This window comes from Macrobrachium rosenbergii, chromosome 28 (genome assembly GCF_040412425.1).
Source record: "Macrobrachium rosenbergii isolate ZJJX-2024 chromosome 28, ASM4041242v1, whole genome shotgun sequence".
NCBI lineage: Eukaryota > Metazoa > Arthropoda > Malacostraca > Decapoda > Palaemonidae > Macrobrachium > Macrobrachium rosenbergii.
Window position 1 is genome coordinate 26551393 of NC_089768.1, and position 24773 is coordinate 26576165.

The 24773-nt window shown below is 37.4% G+C and overlaps 2 protein-coding genes across 6 annotated transcripts in view; both read right to left on the reverse strand.

Annotated features, from left to right (window-relative positions):
* Positions 1–1274: 1274 nt before the first annotated feature.
* Positions 1275–13956, reverse strand: LOC136854149 (uncharacterized). Its single transcript, XM_067130384.1, has 5 exons — positions 13841–13956; positions 11697–11812; positions 9916–10008; positions 9485–9594; positions 1275–1498 (listed from the first exon to the last, which is right to left on the reverse strand). Exons 2-5 carry the CDS (start codon positions 11779–11781, stop codon positions 1427–1429), a joined length of 360 nt encoding a protein of 119 aa, XP_066986485.1. The 5' UTR covers positions 11782–11812; positions 13841–13956; the 3' UTR covers positions 1275–1426.
* Positions 13957–14740: 784 nt separating this feature from the next.
* The window catches only part of LOC136854147 (methyltransferase-like protein 27), a 60041-nt gene continuing 50008 nt past the window's right edge, over positions 14741–24773 (reverse strand). For all 5 annotated transcript variants that reach the window (XM_067130380.1, XM_067130378.1, XM_067130379.1 and 2 more), the window contains exon 7: positions 14741–14950. In XM_067130380.1, coding sequence (XP_066986481.1) covers positions 14756–14950 — 195 coding nt within the window. In that variant the 3' untranslated portion in view covers positions 14741–14755. The remainder of the gene's footprint in view (positions 14951–24773) is intronic.

Here is a 24773-nt window from a genome sequence, read left to right on the forward strand (position 1 = left end):
AACATCAAAATGAAATGAAACAGTTTCGCATTTTCTCGTCTGCTCATATTTCTCTTAGAATTAAAATATCAAAATTAATAGTATACTTTATACAGAATAAAAGAATTGTTTACAAACACACTACAGTATTCTTAATCCTTAAAGAACAGCCGAAATACGAAGGAATTGGAAGTGTTGGGGTGGTAAAGACTATACTGTAGATATGATAAGGGTCCAGTATTTGATGGCCTGGGCAAGGGAGGCGAAGGAGCAGAAGGCGTGATAAATTGTGGGAGGATTTACCGATGAAGAGTTTAGCAGTAAAAGCATCAAGGCAACCGACCTTTAGCTTAGCTTAGGGATAACAGTGAGGATAAAGAACACCCTACAATAACCTCTTTCGTTTCCCAAAAATTTGACGAAAATGTGTTTTCAGTATTTGCTGTAACATTTTATACTTCAGTACGAAGAGGAGATCGTGATTGACAAAAAATTAACTCAGGTTATGCTACCCCAGCATTTCCTTGTTTACTCAATGATTCTTTTCAGACAAATCTGCTTTTTAAAAACCTGTAAAAATCACTGGATATAAAGACAAATAACTGATCAGCTGAAACCTTCATTAAAACTGGCAGACTGCTTCGCCGTGATGGACCACATAACAGGAAGTCTCCAAATTATTTTTTTTTTTTCTACCCCTGGAAAATTCGGATCCTTTTATAAGCTGTAGTTACCTCTTTGAGGATAATGAGTCACAACACCAATGTGATTATATGTAACATATAATAATGGAAATTTATGTTCAGTCTGCAGCATTCACAAAAATTCTTCAACTGACAATCCATGTCTGTTAATACAGTTTCATATATAGGGTATGGTGGCATTCAATTGCACGTTAGGTGGTGACCCTGTAACCAACGTTTTCAAATTTTAAACATTTTCGTATAATGGGCTACAACAATCGTGACTTGAAACAAAAGAATCTAAATCTTGATTTGAAGGACAGTAGTGAAAGGACAGAATAAATGTCACACGAGATTGCCAAGGCTATTTGTTATTCAGAGCCGATCTTCTACGTGTAGAAAATGGGGAAGAAAATGAGTTTTAATATCTCAGTGTTAGTTTGATGATAATTACTTGCCAACTCATCGTTACTTTGGCGCCGTTATTTATCAAGAAATTCACTGCAATTTTATTGCCAGTTTAGTTTACAATATGATCTCAAGGAGCAGCCAAACATCAATACTTGCCATCAAGATTGTGCAGAGGTAAAATGTGAAAAACAAACAATCAAGTAAAGTTTTATCTGTAATGGAGCAAGTGACAATGAACAGAAATTATGCTCAGTCATTGCTTTAGAGGTCACTCACAACAATCAAACCTCACTCCAAAGTACAATGCCAAATTAATTATGGTGACCATACAAGAATGTATTTAGAAGACAAACTTACAAAACCCTATAGGTGAAGATGATTCCATCCTTGCCAGTCACGTAGTTCGGCACTCTTTTCACTTCCACCTGGAAAGAACATGAAAATGTTAGATTTTTCATATGAAAGTATCGTAAAAATAGTGTTTCACGAATATCAGAGACATAAAGAACACTGAACAGAAAGCTAACCTGCTCCAAACGACGCAACACATCGCCGTAAACAGACCAAGCATTAAGTTTGATCTTGAATAATGATTGTTTAGTTATGCACCTTTCCACCATCTAGGTTAAACTCACCAATAATTATTAAGTATACTAAAACGTGGTAGAAACACTGATATGCTTCCTTCTATAGAACCATTAATTCCCGAAAAACTCCCGATACACTATTTTAAGATGGGCAAAATGGTTTCATAAAGACAAACGGCCAAATCTGCACTGATATCCATCACAATTATTTTATCGTTAATTCGTTCTAGATTAAGCTGGCCTTATGCCAGCACTGGCTTTTAGTCTGGAAGGATCATCCAACGATTGCTTTCACCAAATTCCATTAAAAATACTAGTTCTTCCACTGTCGAATCACCTTGTTAACGCACAGGCAACAAGCTAAATGTACACGGTCGAGGATAAAACATTACAGCTCTCTGCCTTAGTATGCATAAGTAATGGGGTAAAATACGCAGTCGCGTTGAAACAGATGCCTCTAGGAAGATCCATGAACCTACTCAACTTCCACTGACAATGGAATCTGAAATAATTTTTATAATCTATATGAGATTCTTTTCGACACAGGAAAGCCCTGTTGTCTGAAGTATACTGTAACCTATACAAAGTCAAAAACGAGACGTATTCAAATCTCGCACCTTCAACATTGCAGATTAAAAGAATGCTCTTACTGCTAAACCTAACCTTTGAGATTAATGGTTCTTGAAGAATGTTTTTTTTTATTAGGATAAAAAAGAAACCCACAAAGTATCATGAGTAGAGATGCAAGATGATGGAAAGGCACTTCTAAGTCAAATTCTGGAGAGAATTGCTCATTTAATAAAAAAAAAAAGTTATTCAGCTCTAGATAACACTAATTCTATCGCCTGTAATTCTTTTAATGTCATTGTGCTAAGTACAGTAATTGGCTTCTCTTTATCACTTGGTTAAAGTATATCTATCTCTCTATCTATTTATATATATCCACGTTAACCTTACCCCACTTAAAAACAGTGCGGAAATTACCTATACTACCCAGGCCGAAAGTATCAAAACAATTCAACACTTTCAGTTTTCAAACATATAATTTCCAAGGGTATTCTTCATTGTAAAGAAGTTCGAGGAAAAAAATTGTATGTTACCTTTTACCTTTTCAACCTAATCCTATATAAAACATGTACTTTACACAACGTACAAAGATCGTAATATTTCTCTCTGAGGAGATTCGCAGTTTGGCAGTAGCTGCGCTAAAAAGAACTGGTGGCTGCTGTTCTACCGTGTGCCAGAGGCGTCGTGAGGGCGGGGGGCGGGCTGGGGAGGACATAAGTCCCCGGACGCAGCATTGTGGGGGCGCCAAACTGAAGTTGAGAAGACATCTATTTTGGGGGAAATAGGGGTGATGAAACCAGTAACTTATGAGTTTTTATGAGTTTTCAGTGCATATTTTATATTTACCGAAGATTGGCTTCCTTTAATGTTCATTATATATAAATGTAATCATTGTGTTAATTACTATACTATCAAATTTTATTACGTACTTATCAAATAAGTGGTTCAGTGACCGAGAGTCAGTGCAAAGATATTGGATAGTTACCCCCCATCAATCTAGTGTTTCGTTTTCTTTCATGAGCATTTTTTTTTTTTTTGTGCATAACAAACTGTAGACAACAATTATTTCTGCAATTTCATAAAGCTGAGGCTGATGTTATTATCAATACATAAAGTATTTTATTTATTTATCTTTTGCAACGAAAAATATAGTAAGAAATTTTAATTTATGCAACCTTTTTTCATTCTCGAATGAGAAAGACGTTAGTCACAACAACACTGTCAACCTGTCAACACAATTTCACAATTTTATACACGCCGTGAGAACCAAGGTATGAAAAAGTTAGCACAGACGGTAGCCACAGAGCCCAGGCCCCAGAGGTAGACTAAATCAATTTTACTAAAACTAGACTAGGAAGCGATTGCTAGTTTGTCTGAAGCGGCTATTACAAGGGTAAGTTTTGCGTGAGGACAGCACCTGGTATTCCATCAACCATCATCTCAGCATGCTCAGGCTAGCATAATCACGATATACTGCTTAAACAAAGTGTCCAATCCAAAGTCCCCTTCATATTTGTCTGCTGATGTTCAAAATGAATTCATCCAGATTATTGTATCTACTGTTAGAAGCACTTTACTGAATGGCATCCGAAGAGCTACGTATTACGGTATAATGCTTGATTCCACTCCAGATGCTGCACATGGGGAACAAATGTCAGAGATAATAAGATATGTAGAGATAAGCTATAAAGAAAAAAACAGTTTGCGTGAAAGAGAGTTTCCTTGGATTTATTAAAAGAAATTACCACACCAAAAGGATGCAGCAAGTACGGTAAATGTAGTAATGCAGCAGCTGGAGAAAGATCATTTGCCTTTTGAAGACTGTCGTCCACAGTGTTATGATAATGCTGCTGTCATGTCTGGACACAAATCAGGAGTACAGCCACTCAAGGCTGGGGTTCATTCCGCTGGTCATGAGGTGGCGATGGTCACATTTTTAGGAACTGTGCAGGCAGTGTATGTTTTCTTTTCAAGGTCGAACTATAGATGGGAGAGATTAAAGAAGAATTTGCCTATATCTGTGAAAGCTGAATCTGAAACACGCTGGAGTGCTAGAGCTGATGCAGTTCGACCCATACACGAAAATGTGGGGGATTTGGTCCAACTTTTAGAGACCATTGGAAGTCATTTGAATGAGACAGATACCAGAAGTGAAGCAACACAGCTATTGAGCAGAATTTTGACATTTGATTTCTTTGCCTTAAATTTTTTGGAACATTTTACTTACCAAGATTGACCAGAGTCAGAAGCGGCTGCAGGATCCAAATTAATTTCATGAGGCAGCACAAGATATGCAGGCGTTGCAAGTTTATTTCCTTGCTAGAAATCGGAGGATATCTGACAGACATCTATCATAAGCAAAGGAGCTCTGTCATGCTTGGGATGTGAGAATTGCCAGACGATGCAGAGTGAGGAAAAAAAATGCCTGGTGAAATTGGAGACGATGCTGCTGCAGGCCTCATTCTCAGCAGAAAATGAGGTGCAACGTCTGCTAAAAGGTACTATTGACAGAATGCATAATGAAATGGGCGAACGGTTCATCAGACTACATAACTTGGATTCAAAGTTTGGCTTTCTTTTGGATATTAGGAGTTGCTATCTACAACCAATGAAGCATACATCAAAGAAAGGTGCATTAATGTGGCAAGTTTCTATGACACTGATTTAGATGGCTTGGAACTGTTCAGCGAAATTGTAGAATGCAGAATGCTGCTTAAAACACATGATGATGTTCTGATGCCAGCCCACAGGAATTACTGCTTCATTGCACAATATGGGGATGAAATTGTTTTCCCAAACCGAGTTGCCCAGCAGATACTTCTGACCATTGCAGTATCAATTACTAGTTGTGAGCGATCATTTAGTAAGTTGAAACTTATCTTGTCGCATCTGCGAACATCTATGGGGCAAGAGAGATTGTCAGCTTTAACTGTACTAAGTGTAGAGCAAGAGATCGCAAACAAAATAAACTTTGATGACGTGAGAGACAGATCTGCGGCTGTAAAAGCTAGAAAGACAAAACTGTCAACACATTGTAACGTGCATTAATACTTAATGTCCTACAAATCATTGTCAATCCTTTTCTTTGTTTAGGTTTTCTGTTATCAATATCTGTCTAATTATCTTTATATTCTAATACCTTTATACCGTCTTATTTCCTTGCATATGTAAGTTTGATCCTAAACAGCCATCGCTAATCTTTTTGTTTTCATTATTTTGACGCACGTTAAACATTCTTTAAAGAAAAGTAAGGTTTATAGTTAGTGAACTAATTCACCTCTGTTCTTATAAGTTTTCTTTTCAGGCATTATATCTATTCAGTCTTTTACCACAAATTCTAAATTTTTTTCTAGTATTAACTTCTATGCTGGCAACAAATTGTAGATTTTCATGATTTTCTTATCCCCCTGTATTCCCTAATGTTTAACTCCTTTTTTTACTCAAATTTACTTAATTTGCCATTTGTCTTTGGTTATTAACAGTTACTGGTTAGTGTGATGCTTTACTATAATCTACATTTTAGCTATTTTATCAACATTTTGGAATTTATTTATGAGGGCAAATGATTAATTAATTGCAGTAAAATAAACTATTTCAGTTTGCAAATTCGGTTTGTGTTCTATCGTCCCAGAATATTATTATACAAATTAGAATGTTTTGTTTTAACACAATATATCTAAAATAATGAAGGCAAACATTTCCTGCCAAGATTACCACACTCAAATGAAAATAGTCCTCCCCCCGGCCGGGCCCAACTTTTCGGGGCGCCATAAAAGGCTTTGCCCCCAGGCGCCAGCAAACCTCACGACCCCACTGCCGTGTGAATTCTCTCTCTCTCTCTCTCTCTCTCTCTCTCTCTCTCTCTCTCTCTCGCGCGCCTCACTATCACACTACACACTCATACACACACATTATTTGCAAGTAACACGACATTCTTTTCACTGACCGAACATAGTGTTATGAAAGTGACGGAGATTTTTTCAAATATCAGGCTTATGGAAACATAACTAATGCCAATGATATCCGATATGAAGTCCTATGAAAAGCTAAAAAAATACTTGAACAATTTAAATTTAGTTAATTACAAGAATTTACAAGAATATGTAATAAATCATCAGAAATCATTTAATAAAAAGTGAATATTTTTGGTAAATCCAGAGAGTTTTAGAGTTTTATATGTCTGCTTGTATGTACTAATTTCAGCCTGTTATAAAATTCTCACACAGCGTTAGTAAATCTGAATTTAGAAAACTATGTATGGTATTCCCTGTTAACTGAGTGATTGGCCATCGATAAAATATCATCCAGAAACAGGAGCAATATATTATTCACTGATCTGTCATTCAAACAACTATTGTAAATAGATTAATTTGTACTCATAAAGTCATTGCAAAATCATTGAAATATATTGAATTACTTGTGCATATTTTCACATATTCATATCAGAGTTGGGCACTAGGTTGGCCCTTTAAATGGTGTACCCGTAAAAGTAAGCGTTAGAGAAAATAAGGCACACAAATGTATATTCTTTTTAACCGTTGGAACCCTTAATCCATCGTCGTGAAATATGAGAGCTTTTGTTCTAGGTATAGAGTAAGGTGTGGGGGTGCATTGGATTCATGCACGTGCCACACACCTAAATACACACATATATATATATATATATATATATATATATATATATATATATATATATATATATATATAATTATATTTGTGTGGGTGATCCCACACACTATACTTATGTAGACCTACCTGTGAGTCGACCAACTCTGTGAATGGAGACATACTCGTATACTGTACACATATATATATATATAATATATATATATATATATATATGCTATATATATATATATATATATATATTCAGATTAATATATATACTGTACATCTTCACTATCTCTCCATTTCCTACCGAGTTGGTCTACCTTAGGTCTGGCAAGGCGGGCGGAGAAGGACCTGCGGGGAAATTCGCACCTCTTTGTAAACAACTGGATTGTATGGTGCCATACACAGTAGTTACAAAAACTTTTACGTTTTATTTTATGGTTATGTCAATATTTTTGTTCTTTTCTATATTTTTGTTTTTATATAACAAATTGACCTATCAATTTGATCTCCCCAGTAAGGACTTATTTCAGGAAAAGGAGAAATAAAGAATTAATTAGTAATTTCTAAATGGCATCTTTCTTGTTTAGAGAGGTCGGTACAGAGCGTTCTTAATTTCCCAAGTAAATGAACGCAGCCGATTTAGAATGTGGTGCCAGGTATTATTTTACAAAAATGGCTTCCAATTCAATAACATTAGTATGATGTCAGTCCAGTCATGAAAAATGATAATCATAGATAAATGGATGTTAAGGGGGAACATACTTGAAGAGGAAAAAATAGAATATTAGTGTTTTATGAAGCAAAAATTACTGAGGAAAGCTCATTCTAACAAATGTTTTCCGTGCTTTTTGGGAAATTCTTATCGTTCCTTCGTGAAGAGTATCAATATTATGTTAACGAAAACGGGACATAAAGATAGGAAAATTATTCATCTTTCCATTGACACCACTATCAAGAATCTTTTCACACTATCATGCAAACAATATTAGATTTTTTAAAAACTTTCCCAGTAAGAATAGCCGACTTCCTAATTATCAGCGGGTACCTGGAATAGCAGTTACTCTCGTCTTGGCTGAGGCAGGAGTGGAAAGTGTTAGAGAAAAAAAATTACTATTACTTGAAAACAACATAAAATTTAATTAAATCTTGAATTAAATAAAAAATGTTAATTTATCAAAAAATTGAATTAATCAGGCAAAATTTAAACTATTAAGCGGCAAGATTTGAAAAGCAAATCACGAAGTAAATTAAAATTAAATCATTATGTGATGTTAAACTAATATGAAACACTTAAGATGCTAAGTAGGTAAGTGTTAAATCACCACTATATAAAATGTGAATAACTAAGGAACTGCAAATATATAAAATATGGCAAAGTGTTAAATTTTCAAACAGTTAAACAAATGATTCACAAAGAATCAAACAATTCAGGTGACATTAAGAACACGCTATTACACACGACATAAAATGAAAATGGAGTATAAATTCACTAAAGCAAAAGCCCTTAATATATCAGCCTTATTATACCATGGTAATAATGAGTAAAAGTCACTTTACCTTAAACAAACTTATGAAAACTTTAACAGCATTACCCTAATTGCAGCTGCTTGAAATTCACAAAGCATTTTTTGATAGGCGTCGGTACCAGTGGAAACACTAATTGCTGATTATAAGATCTCAAACAAGATTAATATCAATGACCATACAAATACTTTACATGTAACTTCTCTCTTTTGAAGAGAGAACCACATAAAAAGTCCCTGAAATCCAAATGAGCACATTTTTAGGATTCCAGCTCGAAGCAACACAATTAGATGATGTCATTATTAACGTTTGGGAATGAGGCACAGCTGATGCAATCTTACAAAACATTACACAATCGATAGGCGTGTTTTGCTCCCAGTAATAGTGTGTTTTTGAAACAAGATGAAGAACATGAGTCTTCGCTTATCTTGACTGAGGCAAAATCTTACGCTACTGGTCGAATACCTGTCAACGCCCTTATCACCTGTGATGACAACTCGAACATCTGGTCTGACTTGAACCTCTCCTCCGGCTACTCGCTATTACTAAGAAGAATGTTAAAATCTAAGTGCACATTAAGTTATCTAAATCATTAATATTTGTGAGACCTGACATTACAAAGACATTCTTACATAACTTTACTAATATACAGAATATACTATACAACATCTCCTGTATAAAGAAAAATCATATAACACTTAAAAAGCATATCACACTATTGTGGAAAAATCATACGTTCTACATTTTACAAGAGTATATATACTGTATATAGTATATATAATATATATGTATAAATTATATATTTGTGTGTGTGTATATATGTGTATATATATATATATATATATATATATATATATATATATATATATATATATTATATATATATATATATATATATATATATATATATATATATATATATATATATATATATATATAATCATTTATTTTACTGTCCTCTAACCTTGTTCTATCAGGCTAAATCCTGCAGTGGACGAGGAATATTACCTGGGATAAAAGTATTTTCACAGCGTAGTTGAAACCTCAAATCGAAAATGCACGAAGCAAATTAAAGCCAAAAAGCAAATAACAACCCAAGGTAAAAAATAATTCCCTTACCTTCGTCAAGCAGCCTTTCTCTTGTAAAGAGTCAAAGTAATGCTCAAGTCCCTTAAATTCCTCCACCTCGTGCAAGAACTCTGCCCTCATGACTATGATGATTAGTCCTCCTGTGAAATTGAATGAATAGAGAGAAACTTGAAAGTCAGGGGTTACCTGATCATATAGAACAGTCAGCTGATTCCTGTACCTCCGTCATCTTGCTGTTAGTAAAAAAAGTAAAGCTTTTTATGAATTCAGCGGGAAAATTATATTCCCGTCTAACGGACATTTTGTTGTATGTATGACAAGATAAAGTGTTCTACAGAAATGACAATATTTTCTTATTCATTATACGAGAAATTAACAGTTAAGAGTACTTCTTAGAAAAAGGTAGAGACAGCAATTAAATGCCTCTTTATGAGAAAAAACTTAAATCAACAATGACTCACCTGGTTTAGTGACCCTTATCATGTCATCAATACCCTTGAGGGGTATGTGCCCCTCCATCATACCTCCGGAGCAGACGAGAACATCGTATGCGTCTGGGAAAAAGCGAATGTTAGGTGGTCTAATCGTATTTATTCATTCATTCAAAACACGTTTGGTGTAGCGTAGCTCAACGAATAAGTATTGAATTCTTTCCTGTGTGAGTCATTAAATATTAAATTTACTTTACATATGGCCAATTGTCAAAATGGGTAAGAAAAAATATCTTTAGCAATTGACAATACGAAAAAATATCAGGGTTAAGTGATAAAAAAATGAACTTTCCTTGCATGTGCGCTCGAAAAAGAGGAAAAACAAGGGAAAACTACTATCGCCAATTTATTCATTCTAAATTAAACCAGACATCCAAAGCTAAGAAAATTATATACAAAAATCTAAAGCCCCAGATATGGTTATGTACTGCATAAATTTCTGAAAAAATTTTAATTCAGTGAAACAGTTCAGGAATTTATGTTTCAAATATTGCCCAAAGACAGTAGTCTATATTTTGAAGAAATCCTCGTTAAGAGGATTTAGTTGACACCAATACACCAATCACTCGAGAATTTGATGGCCACCATTCACCCAGCAAAACTGGTGCATCGGTGGTATTCAGCAAACACTGAGCATGGATACATGCTTGCGTATACATTGGAAACTGATATGCTAATGGCTTAAAAATCTACAGAGAAAACCTGAAAGTCTGTCAGGTGTGAGGTTCTAACAAGGAAAGTAACACAGAAAGGAAATAAAACCAGGGAGGGAAAGGGAGGCCTATGACCAAAAGTGATGGATCTACTGATAACAACGACTGACCCTCAAAACGGCATTGTCTTGAGGACATCTATGATCCAAATTAACGGGCCATTTCATTTCTAGATTCTGTGTTGCCTGAAATAAAATTGTCATACAGTTATCAGTGCTGGCAATATTTCTGACATCTTGTACTTTCCTAGTTCGCAGCTGGTCATTTTGGCGTCCCTTGTAAGGAAAGTCAATGGCAATACTATATTCTACAGCGTTTATCGACAAATAAGATTATTACTCAAGGTTCTGAAGCTGATTTACCTGCCTTTTATTTATTTTTTTCTGTGCAAAGTCTAAAAAAAAAAAAAAAGACAACCTTTTTGGTCCTTGCCTAAAGAAAGCAAGAAAAAGAGGGCGGGGAGAAGGGGCTGGTTTAAACATGAAGAAAAAACGTTTACGATAATTCTAAAGCGGGGCATCAGAAGGAGAGAACCAGTACTTGAAGCTTACAATCCGAAGATTAAGGATTCTCTCTCAGATCTGATTAGCATTTTACAGTGTTTGTTTGAACAACAGTGGCAAACGAACGTCCTTGATCAGAATTGCTGTCGTACTGTGATGCTTTTCAGTGTTACAACAACGATGTTATCAGTTCGCTGTATCGAAGAGCAACCTACAAAGATAATTTAGCAGTTCACGTCTTTGAAGTCAGTTAACTATTATAAATCAGTGCGGACAAGTTTATAAATTTGAAAAGTTTTTTTAACATGACTTGCATTTTTTTAGACTTAATTCATGATTTCAGAAAGAAACCCTGCAGGGCTTTTTTTTTTTTTTTACTGTGCATGTGTTATCATAAAGAGAGAGAGAGAGAGAGAGAGACAGAGAGATAATACTGCTGAAGAGTACAAATAGTTTCGATGCTATTCCCTCTCCATTCAACAAGCAGTCAAGCAAGACCTTAGTCATTTCGATACACCGGCGACTCAATACTTACCACTTGGAACAGAATTTGCCCCATCGCCTAAAAACTCCGAGTAGTTCTTCGTGTAAACTCCAGTTGTTTCTAGAAGCTTCATCATTACCTTGTTGGGTTCAAGTGCGTCGATTAATCTGTAAGGGCACAGGTATATATTTTATAGAGACCATAATGACTTCTGTTATTTCATTACTAAAAAATTCTTGTATCTCCGCTGTTACACATGAATAGTTTCCCAGGCATGGGCAGCCATACAAACTGATATTAGCGCTTATTTACATTCATATGAAGACGCAGTCTGAATTGCTGCCATCTGCGTACTTTTCCAGGATAGGTAGACAAACAGATAAAATATACAATCAAGGCCGAAATCCGAGCGCTGGGGCCTATGAGGTCATTCAGTGCTGAAAGAAAATTTGAGAGTAACAGGAGGAAAACCTTGTAGTTGCACTATGAAACAACTGTTAGAAGAGGGTGGAAGTAAGATGGAAGAAAGAGAATATGAATGAGGTACAGTAAAAGAAATGAAAGGGTTACAGCTAAGAACTTTTCCAGGATGATGGTAAGTATGGACCCCAGCCTAACTCTCCATAGCCTGTCTAACCTATCAGGCACCAGAGTAACTATTCATCTCCAACCGAGGTTGTATTCTAAACTTTTAAATAAAAGTTGTTTAAGTTGATGAGATAAAAATACAACATAGGCTAGAAATAGTGTAAGAAATTATGGGCTCTTTGCAAAATGATACCGTAAGAGATATATATGTTGAGGCTTACCTCACCGAGGTCCTCATATATTTTGTTAAAAATTATAAGATGACATGACCACCACAATTTGATGGAAGACACATAATTCCTGCCTCGGTTGTGAAAAATGAGTCAAGATTTTTCCGACAATCTTTCACAACGTTCAGGATATGCGAAAAGAAGGGAGACTGCACATGCAGTGTTAAGAGAATTAAAAGGACTCTCTTTTTGATGCTTAAAAGTTTGGACGAATTGACCAATGTAGAATCTTTGAGCGGCAATGCGAAGTGACGATGGACCCTGCAAAAGTCGCCTCGAAATCTCTCTCAGGGTACCACTAGAAGTAGGCTCGTGTAATCATTGTGCCTATCAGCTAAGAGCCGGTTTTGCTGTAAGAGTCCGTGATGTGTTCACCTCTAATCACTTTGTATTTTTGCCATCAGAGCTTATTATAGTTGATGTTTAGTCAGTGTAAACTGATGATTCAGAAATAAGAATCATGTGAGTACAACTTTCTGAGACCGATATCATGGTTTTACAGGTTTTGTGAAGCCACCTTTTTGGGTTGCGTTCCTTGTAGCCGACTACGTGATCCATAAGGTTGTACTTTAGCTTAATGTATGTTAAATTTTCAGTCTAATTTTTGTAATAAGAGCTGTAAAAAAAAAAAAAACTGAATCTTGCTGGACCTTCTATATTTGATGTTTGTAGAGTTTGCTCATCAGACCGTTATCACTTGAGTCAACTGACATCTCGAAACTCCAGAACTAGTGCGTCGGAGGTAAAATTCCTGACGTCGGTCACCAGAGGCATGCCGGATTATAGCATGAAAATGTGCTTCTCAATCCTGAATGCTCTGGAAGTTGTGAATCAGTACAGGCGCAACGGCAAACAATTCATCTTTAGAATGTAATTATTCTTTCTTCCTTTGTGTTTCCCCAGTTATTCCACTTGCCATCTTTCAAAGAGGTTGGTTGATAACCGCCTGAAATGGAAAATTCTGGTGACACCCGTTTCATGCTGCAAGTAAGCGGTAGATAGTTCACTTGTGCAGGTTCATGGAATTCTGGCCTGCTTTGGTAAATTTATAGCCATGTATAATAAGAATAATGGTGAATTTGCCTTCCAGGAGGCTTTTTAAACAACAGAATGATGCTTACTGTAATATGGGAAAAGTTACAAGTAATCGAGTCCAGCATGGCAAAAATAACATTATAAGCAACAAAACGACAGTGTTAGAATACCGTCAAAATGTACATACAGCAACAAATCACATTATATATAACAGAGGTGGTGAATGAGAATTAACAAAGTCACAAACAAAAGAGCGTTGGCAGCGAAATAAAAGAGGAAGCATATACAAGTAATCATACTAAGTCGTACACGTACAGCATTAGCTTCATAAACTGGACTTACTTGAAGCCTCTGGAGCTGAGTTGGAGCCCCACGCTTCCCGTGCCCGCGGCCACATCCAACACCCTCAGGCTATGACGCTGGTCTTCACCCGGCACGAGACGCCACTTCGTCGGCGGCTAACGTAACCTACGTAACGCTGTGTCAGAGTCACAGGATTTGAACGGAAGACAAAATATGATATCAGTTCTGTCTTGAATTTGTGATTCATTAGTGCCTAACGAGGAAGGCTCTGGAAGGTGCTAGCGTTCTCTACACATAGTGGTAACGGTAGCAGAAGAGGAATATAGAATTTAGGCCCAAAAGCCAAGCGGCTGGAGCGTGGTCATTCAGTGTTGAAATTCCGAGAGTAAAAGGTTTTGAGGTGTAACAGGAGGAAAACCTCGCAGTTGCACTATGAAGTAATTGTTAGCAGAGGGTGGAAAGTAAGATGGAAGAAAGAGATATGAATGGAGGTACAGTAAAAGGAATGAAAGTGGTTGCAGCCAGGGGCCGAAGGAACGCTGTAAAAGACCCTGTAATACCTACTATGCACCATGTGAGGTACACTGACAACTCTACCTCTCTACGGAAGTACTCGTAGTAGTAACATAGGCTCTGGTTGATTCTGCTGTGTATAAACCAGTTTAAAAAAACAAACTTTCGTTAATCGGTATCAGTCCAGATCTACAAATATGGCTCCCTCGAAGCTAATAAATGAATTTTCAGAAATTTCACTTCCGTTAAATTTTTCCTATAAGAAAAACGAAAATTTATGTGCCCTTATTTTTCCTATAATGCCATTCCACGTAGCTAGTGTATTATGAGGGCTAATACCGTCGATGAGTTAGTTACCCTGCGAATGGTAAATTGAAATGGAGAATAATGAATAATGGAATACATAAAATAATGAAAATTATAAAATGTTATAGAGGAATATCAATGATCATTTATTAAATAAATATATTGCTTAATTAACAAATCAGTTAATGAAATACTCACCTCCACATATGTTGACGCCCAGTCAGTGTAAATCTTGAACACCAGTTCACTGCTTGATCCCGAGGGGAAATACGGGAAATTAGCCAAGTAAATTTCGCGCTCATCTGGGCTCATGTGTGCAGTCTTTTCCAGCTGGAAAAAAAAAAAAAAAAAATTATATATATATATATATATATATATATATATATATATATATATATATATATATATATATATATATTTCTTTATACATATATATATATATATATATATATATATATATATATATATATATATATATATATATATATACACACATATATATATATATATATATATATATATATATATATATATATATATATATATATACTATATATATATATATATATATTATAACAAATTGTCAGGATTTATCTTTTATATTAACCGGATCACGGAATCGCAGTTTCATTTTGAGCAACGCTTGCCAGTGGGTGAACTATGCTTTTAATTGAAAGCGCAGAGCAAATGACTACTTGCGTGACAGAAAATGGATTTAAAATACGATTTTCGACTCATGAAGTCAGTTGACTTAATTCGATATTATGAAACTCAAGTATTTCCCGCAGTTGTGGAAAATCCGTTGAATAGTAGTTTAATAAAAGATTTCTCTGGCAATACCTTATATTGTCTTGGTGTAGGGAGGGAGTGCAAGACAGTCTCTCGGTGTCTTTAGAGGATATTTGGTAGTCAAGGATGCCAAATATTTGCGGTATTTAGCTGCGATGCAAATGGTGGACAGAAGCCATTTAATTTTTTTCTTTCCTAAAGCACTAAAACAAAACAAAAGGGTTCATCTTTACAGAGGCCTATAGAATTTAATGCCGTCAATGCACCTCTAGTAGTTCAGGTGTAAGCATTATAAAGTGTCTGCAGCATCCCTTGACCCCTAAATGCAACCACTTTTAGCCTTTTGCTTAACATCTATTCCTGCTTTCTTTTAGCACATCTTGCTATTCAACTATAGATCCTTTACTTCTTAGTGCAGTTGTGGGGTTTTCTCCCAGTTTCACTTTCAATCCATATATACCTCCTACTCATTTATGTCTTTCTTTTTATCTTTTTACATCTTGCTATCTAACCAACTCTCATATCCACTTTACTAATGGCTGAAAGATTGCCACAGTAACGGCTTTATATACTAAATACGACGTTTCCTTGATTCATTCATCTTTTTGCAAGAAAAGTATCTAATTATTCTTCTTATCAGATAAGCAGCAGATATTTTGAAGAAAGTGGTTACAGAAATGAATGAAAATAAGATCTTGTATTGTAAGTCCCATCAACATAATATGGGTGGCCACAAGAGTTATGGTGATCCAACTCTTCACAAGCCTACCCTAAGCCTGAAGGTTGGTATTTTTTACATTCAGTAATGATAGACAGATAGATAGACAGATAAATGGTCACTTCTGGATTACAAATATTAAATATGTTAAATATATATGGAGATTTGTTCCGACAGATATACAAACCGTCCGTCCTTTACATTAGGAATTGCTTTCAGCGAAGCTGGAAACAGCCATTGAACTTTTAAACAAGGTGGTTAGGCAGTTAACCACCGTCCAGGAGGCGGGAGTCTTGCCTGCCCGGATGTAAACATACCAATTTGCTTTCTGCTGTCATCGGTTGTGGACGTATTCTTCGCTCTCTGCCCTGACTTCCGTCGAGCTGATTTTCCACGGTGGGATCTTTTTCTTGTTGTTTACTATCATGAATGTTGATAAACCTCACAAGCCCTCCCTCCCCCAGTGTGTGTCCCTGGGATAGGGGGTAAGAATTGCAATAGCTTCCGATCTAATGTTGACATGGACCCACATGTCCTTTGCTCCTCTTGCAGGGGGCGTGTGTTACGCAATTCACCTTGTTCGGATTGTTGTTCCTGGTCTGCCAAGCAATGGTTGAAGTTTGAGGGGAGGAGACGGTACCAAAGGAAGCCTGCCAAGGCGTCATCTGAGGGTTATATGTCCCCAATGACTCCATTGGTGGCTGACCTGTCAGGATCCGTTCTCCCTCTAGTAGCTTCCTTAAATTAGAATTTACAGTTTTGGTCAAATTTGTTTCCGATATAAATTACATTTTCCTAGCTTAAGTAGTGTACTTTCCAACGAATCTGACCTTTATTTCTACCGCAAATGATTAGATTTAGAGATACATGTGCCATGGTGCATCAGTTTTGGGTGGTGCAGCGTACTTCTGTGATATGCACCATTTTAAAAGATTGTTGCAAGCTCGTATGTTCTGGCGGTAATATTGCTCATTGCTGCCCACAGAAGAGGAACCCTAACGTCTAATTGCAGTTTCGGTGAAATTCGGCCGAAACTTCAATGTTACTGCCTACGCGGACACTGAACACTTGTCGGTAGTACTAAATGTTCCGCGAAGAAAGAGTATTCACAACCTGTGGAGTTCCAGGTATAATGTCCATGGAAAGCGACCAATAGCCTCAAGTAAGACAGAAACCCTGCAGGCGTGCAAACGCGGAATCCATGGCAGTCAACTGGCGCACTTTGTAGAAAGCGGCTTGTATTCAAAATGCAGTTAATTGGATATTCTTGAAACAAAGCAACTGATAAGGTTTCAGCATTTTGTACCGTATATAATTCATAGAAAAACAAAGATAATTAGGCATTTTTACCTAATACATTGACAAACAACAAAAACCCATCAGCAGAAAAAACTGACATGGCAGCATAAGCATCCTTGCGATAACAACAAGAGCACAATATTCATCGGCAAATATCTCCATAACTCTTAACTTTACGGAAGATCACGAGTAAGTATTTCGTATGAATCATGACAAATATATGATAGCAAGTAAAAAAATATTAGATATCCGAATTTGACCGAAACTGTAATAATATCTCCCCTTCTTGCTGCTTCTCCTTCGGGTGAGGGCTCCCCCTCGTCTTTTTCCACTTGCTTCGTCGGGTGTGGAAGGCCGCATGGGGTGGAAGATCAGGCATCTAGGGGCCTCTCCTCGTTCTGGGGAACTACCCACGGAGTGAGCAGACTCCCCTCCCTTTGACCCGACTTTGTCTTCAGGTTGGTGGTAGGGGAGAAGCCGGTGATGGTTAGGACATTTTTTTGAATTGCTCTCTAGAAGTCAGAGTTTAGGAGCAGTGATATCCTTGGCATGTCAATGTGTAGCCTCATATCACTACATTTACCGGTGATGTGGCAAAGTCGATATACTTTGGCTATTTATCTTCAAGTGCAAGTTTCAAAATGTCCGAATCATCCCTACCCATGGTGATGATTCGGACAAGAAAACATAAGGATGATTGGACAATTATTATAATTGACATTTATCTTCAAGTCAGAAACAGAAATACCAAACAGAAGTGTTTTATTGAAATAATCATAATCACCTTGAGATTATTCTCTCCCATAGTGAATGGCAGACAATCTACGATGTTTGCTGAGAATAAATGTTATAGTAGTCTTAAAGAATATTGAAACCTTCAAAACAAAAAACTAAACTTGAAATATCACTTGCACAAATTCTTAAATGACCAGAATTGCAGAAAATTATTCTCTCTCTGAGTAAAAACCAAGCATAAATCGTAACTCAAATACTTGAAATTTGTTGTGCCTAAATATTAAAGTTGGCCTAACGAATTGGGTTTGGAAGCACTCCAGTTACTGCCTCTTGCAATGATTTGCTTCATCCTCAATTTCTGGAAATTTAAAACTATTAGCAACAAATTTCTGTGATTATCTTAAATAAGAAACCTAGAATTCATCACCTCGTCTAAATTGCTGATTCATTTGCCTACATAATAGACTTTGCTACCTTTTACTGGATCTATCCCAACAAGACAAATCTCCCTCCTCTTTAGGACTTTATCCAATAAAAACCACTTCTGTCTTCTATCTGCTCTGAGATATCAGAAGAATTATTAATTAAGATCTGGCTGTCAAGATGATGAAGGTCTTCATCCTTGTCTGGGCCTCTGTATCTAACTTTTGTATTTTCTTGCTTTTAATGTTCTTGGGTATTTCATGCGAGGTGGTTGTGCTTTTAGGTGGTGTAGTTGGCTTTGGCCTATCAGTCACAAAAGCCCTGAGAGCAAGTGACTTTCTTGAAAAACATCAGTGTAATATAGGTGAATGCCAATGGAATGGAATCCAGATTTGATATTCACATTTTAATTTGTAATTTGGGGTTTCTATGATGGGTTTATGAAGTGCTTTATACGGTAAAGGTAATGAGGGGCTAATAAATGCATATACACAAATCTTTTGTTTCTTTGTTGGAATTCATAATTAGTAAAGATTTGCTAGGAGGGATGATTCGGACATGTCTCTTCCCCGCCCACCCCCGCCCCCCCCCACAAGAAGTCTCGCCCTGAGAATTCTAAAGGATTGCCTCCTTCCACAGGGAAGGCAGTGGGATCTCTTGTTGGCTCTTTCTGGCCCTCAGGCCAGAGAACTGATTCGTTGACCCCCGGGTGAGTTGTCTCTGGAGCTGAGGGCATGCAGACCTCGGTTTCCATTCCCGTTGCCATGCCGAAGAAGTCTGCTTCTAAGGCTGGCACTGTGTTGGACATTCGTTCGCAAGCTGCACCGAGTACCTGAGTCTCTCAGGAGACTCAGGTACCCTGGACCAGTACTGGAGAGACCTCTCTCCATATCGACACGGGCACAGGACGAGAGAAAAAGCCCGGGCATGCAGGTGGCTTGGCTCCTCCTGCTGCCATTTCCACAAGGGGCAAGCAAGGTTCCTGGGAAGGTGCTTCAGCCTCTTGAGTCCAAACACCTGGCGAGAGGAGAAAGGGATCCTGCTGATCTTCTTGCCGAGGCTTTGGCCTCAAAAGAAGACTGGGGCCCATCTAGAGGACAGCACAAGTTCTCGCCAGCCAGCCGCATGTTCGCCTCCACCTAGTCCCCTGAACGTGGCCGGCCTGGCCCCGTAGAGTTGAGTGCCCGGCTCAACTTGCATGAACCGCTCCGCTCTCCTCAGGACAACTTTGCTGAGGCATAAGCATTCCCCTCGACCCAAGTTGCCGTCATCACTGTGGGTTGGTGACCACTCTCGGCCCGCTGCTCCTGCTGGTTCCGCCAGCAAGACTGGCGGGGTTGCCCGATCCTCCTTGCCTGTCCCCTCAACCTCCTGGGCTACCCCTAGGAGGCGTGAGTCAGACAGGAGTGGAACAAGCTCATCATTTTTGTCAGACGCAGATTTCCCTTCCTCGCTCTATTGAGCAGGAAGGGAACACAAGGTATAGCGAACTCCAGTGATTCATAGAGTCTCACTCAGATTCCTCCCTCCAACCAGTGAGTCTTCCTAAAATGAGACCGGCGGTTTGTATATCTTGTCCAGAACAAATCACAATTTTTAAAGTAAATTGTATTTCTCCTAACTTCTCTAGGCTTTCAGTCAGCTGTCCCAGATCCTAATGCCACCGTCAATCCTGACACCTGGGTCGAAAGGCAAATTGGAATGTTTACAACCGGGCAGGTGGGACTCCCACCTCCCGGATGGTGGTTAACTGCCTAACCACCTTGTTTGAAAGTTCAATGGCCATTTCCAGCTTTGCTGAAAGTAACTCCTAATGTAAAGGACCTCAGGTTTGTATAGTTAGGAAAAATAAATTTACTTTCAAAAAATTGTGATATTTTAACATACAAACGCTTGCTGTGTTCAGCGATCTTGCAGTGTCTTGAGCATTTATTCAGTGCCCAGCTTACAGTGACTGAGGGTCAGCTGTCCAATGTTTCCTGGAGGCTCTTGGAAACCACAGAGACCCTGTCCACGTGAGAACGGAAGTAAATTCAGCAACTGATCGATCGGTGACCTGAACATTGTTCAGAGGGTGCTCGGATACAGGGCCATGCGTCAAAGAAGGAAATTTCCATGGAACTTTTGATCCAGTTATAATCGGATATTAGGGTGTGTTAATGGAAATGTGAATCCGTTTGTGTGTTACGAAATCTCTAAGTGAGAAGGGGCTTGTGATAGATTACTTACTCCTTGGTGATAACCCAACTAAGAGGTCGTGTTGGACACGCTGGGAATCGAGATTCGATTCGCTTAGTAGAGACTTAGTGATTGTTCTTTTCGACATTATTTACCATTTATCTCGTGTGTTTTGGTGTTTATAAATTGGGTATTAATTGAGATAGTTCCATTCTTTGCCAGGAATGTTTCAATGGACCCACTGGGGAAGATATGCTCCTGTTAAACAAACATTTAAAATGGCCTGTGTGGGAAGTGGTCATTTATAATGGAGACAATGACGAAATGACTTTGAAAGTTATGTGTAACAGTCTTAACCGAAATGGGGGTTGGTTTAGAGACTTGGTGGGGGACAGGAAATAACCCCATGTATCATATTTGACATGCAATTAATTACTTTAATTTGGGGTAATGCTTAATGGGTTTTAATATCCATCTTCCATAATCTCATTTTACATGATTCTTTCTTGAACTTGCTTAATAAATTTTAGTTTTGTAATTTTAGGATTTGATTTACAGAATAGGTAAATGAGAGAGAGAGGAGAACTGCCGGCTGCCAGTTACAGGATACCGACTGAACTCAGGTAAGGCCAAAGGCCCTTTGTCAAGGTTCGACAAAGGCCTTTAACAAATATGTAAATACTTAATGTTACCCCTTATAAAACAAACACTAAATGATAACAGACAGCGCCATTTGAAAGATTAATTCACTGAGAGAGAGAGAGAGAGAGAGAGAGAGAGAGAGAGAGAGATTTTCTCCACTGAAACAAAACTACTGCCATGTGGGGAATAGAGAAAAAATAGGGAAAACGATAAAAAAGTTACACGTTCCATCCGGTGAGAATCTAATGTTTTTAATTTTACATTTCAAGTGACGATGCGTTAAAAAGAAACCCAATCTTACGTGCAGAAAATAGAGGCTGAAAACACTTAGAGAAATCCAATCCGGATACTCTGCAAGATTTCTGATTGATAAGAGGGACAAAGTAATGATTTTTTATTGCAAAACTAAGGAATAATACTTCCATGTAAGCGATATGTTGGCACTCTATACTGAAAACCCCATACAAGTAATGGATATCCTCACATTTTTTTTTATTTTTTGTGATGTAGCACGTTTTCTTTTTCACAATGCAGTGTTAGGTAATCTAATGGCATAACTCTGACAGACACCAAAATGTTGAAAGTATCAAAATGATGTCAACACTTCAGTAATGTGTAAATAGATTTCGATGTCATGTAAACTATCTATAAGTATTCCATACATTTACATATGCATACATACAAGAGTAAGAGGATGACAAGAAAAATATAAACAAAAGCGTTAATTTCGTGATTCGCCCACATTACAGCACACCGTGACCCCTGACTTTGCCTTGATTGGAAATTATGGATAAAGAAAAAAAAAAAAGAAAGCACTAAATATATCGCCAACCCTGAACGGCAACGGGAAAATGACTAAATTAAGGGAAAGCAAAAGAATTCATACTCAAATCAAGCGAAAAAATAAATTATGAAACAATAGCCGTATAAGAATGTCAATAGACAACCTCAGGCTTCAAATAAGACTTGGCGAAAGGTACAAGTGCTTTTGAGAAACATTATCAAAGATAAATGCCAGTAGGCTAATGCTTTTGCTTTTCATCAGAGATCTTATCATCATCAAGTTATCAACCATCGAAATAAATCCGTAAGGAATAGCCTACATGAAATTTAAGTGAGAACCCTAAACATACTAAAAACGTAATTTAGTCATACCAGCTTTGCAACTCGTTCCGTTTCTGATGCCATCTTTCAATGTTCCCTTGGGTGTGGAAGAACCTCCAGCTACTGCAGCAAAGAGTAAACTGATGAAACGATACGTAGCAAGTGTTGGCGTTGTATCCGCATGAAGTTTCCGCAAGCGCTAAGTTACGTTTTTCAAGCGATGCCAGTTTACTTTTGGCAGAGAGAACCATATGGTTCTCTCTGCTTTTGGCTTCTATACGAAATCAAAGAAAACGAAATTCTCACCTTACTCGGTAAACTAAATAATTTAATTTTCTAATTTTGAACAATATTTTTCATCCGAGTCTGTCACTGATATGTGTGGTATCTGAGCCGTATATAGAGAGTTTGGCCATGCTCGGAACCACTCAGGCAAGGTCACTAACCGATGGACGCCATCTTGCCTCTGTCTGACCGCCCTGATACGGTTCTGCCCTGGCCCCTGACGCAGAGCCGAATATTCAGTAAATGAATATTCTCTTAATATTCACTCACCCCTACGTGATAGCGATGAGGAATACCAATGAATCTATAATAACGATACTTTTGGGGAAAAAAAAAAACAAAGTATTTGAAAACCTACACTCAAAATTACGAGGCTTCAATTTACATAAACTATGAATACGTTATCTGTGTGTGTGTGTGTGTGTGTAGAGAGAGAGAGAGAGAGAGAGAGAGAGAGAGAGAGAGAGAGAGAGAGAAAATGGAATGGAATATAAATTTAGGCCCAAGGCCAAGCACTGGGACCTATGAGGTAATTCAGCGCTGAAAGGGAAATTGCGAGTAAAAAGGTTTTAAAGGTATAACAGGAGGAAAACCTCGCAGTTGCACTATGAAACAATTGTTAGCAGAGGATGGAAAGTTAGGACTGAAGAAAAAATATGAACGGAGGGAGGGGGGTAAAAGGAATGAGAGGGGTTGTAGCTTCTGGGGGCCGAAGGGCGCTGCAAAGAACCTTTAGGTAATTCCTACATTGCACCGATTTGTATCGATAATACAAATGGGGACTTCAGTACTTGGTTGAACGCGAAGGATACAGTAAAGACTTACTTACAACAGCTTGGTTCATTGGTCTGATAAATAAGTGGTTCGATTTAATGTCAAGTAGGCATCCAATCATGGCGCTAAGTAACGTCAATGAATCCTGTTATAAGCAAACTATGCACCATCTTGAGCAGAAGTTACAAAGGGTGTTTCATGAAATCGTATTGGACTTTAATGCACAGTGGAAGCCAGTTCAGAGCTGGAGTGATGTGTCTACCACTTCCATTCTTAATCTAAGTCACTATTTTGGCCAAAGGTCACAGATTTTTACTGACATCAGATTCACCCAAGTTTTGCCTGAAAACTTGTTTAGCTCCATAAGACTGAAAAACCCAGTGTAACTGCCTTAGAATTTCGACAGTCTCTGAAATTGATATCAGTTGCACAATTTCTGAAATGTTCAAGTGCAAGTAATTATAACGTGGATGACCGCGAGTTTCTAGCTGATTTTCTGAATAAGGCCAATGTTGAAACAAGTGGTGATGCTGAAAATGAAACTTGAGGACCCTGATTTTGACTAATTCTCAAGTGATAATTTAACGGGTCGCAGGGCAGGCAGCCTCCATTATATTGCTGGTTACTGCATAAAAAGGTAAAAAAGTCAAATAATCATTGGTGGTTTTGTCTTCAAACAACAGACAGATCCTTCTCAATGGTTGACTCAGTTAAAAGAATATAGAAAAAACTGTCTAGTTTATAGCACAGATGCCTGCCTCAGTTTATTTCAAAATGCAGAAAAGGAAATATTTTTTAGGGCAAATGAAAATAGTTTTGGAAACAAGAGCAATTTATTAGGACGACTAGTGCATTTGGCAAACACTCAGACAGAAAAATTTAACCTTTCCTTCTTGCCATGACATTAAGGGTAGACTCCTGAAGTTTTTCTTTACATTAAGATTATATATTTATGCTAAAAACACGAGAACATTCGTAAGGCTCGGTCGTTAAAATCAAGAGGAAGTGAATTAGGGAGTAAAAGTATGATGATGAAAAAAGCTGTAATGATAGGATATAGGTAAACAGTGAATTTTGAAACAATGTATATTTTATAAAATACTTATGTATTTTAAAGTTAAAACTGTAATAAAGTTATAAATTATCATGAGATTTTTAATAAACGTTATAATGGTTGATAGAAAGCTTAAGTTAACAATCAGCAGC

Excerpts from the sequence above, each read along its gene's own strand:
- LOC136854149 (XM_067130384.1), bottom strand. The coding sequence starts at position 11,781 with ATGATGAAGCTTCTAGAAACAACTGGAGTTTACACGAAGAACTACTCG. Across the intron at positions 9,595-9,915 it reads GATAAGGGTCACTAAACCAG|GAGGACTAATCATCATAGTC; the intron begins GTGAGTCATTGT and ends TCAATTTCACAG. Across the intron at positions 1,499-9,484 it reads AGAAAGGCTGCTTGACGAAG|GTGGAAGTGAAAAGAGTGCC; the intron begins GTAAGGGAATTA and ends TGTTCTTTCCAG.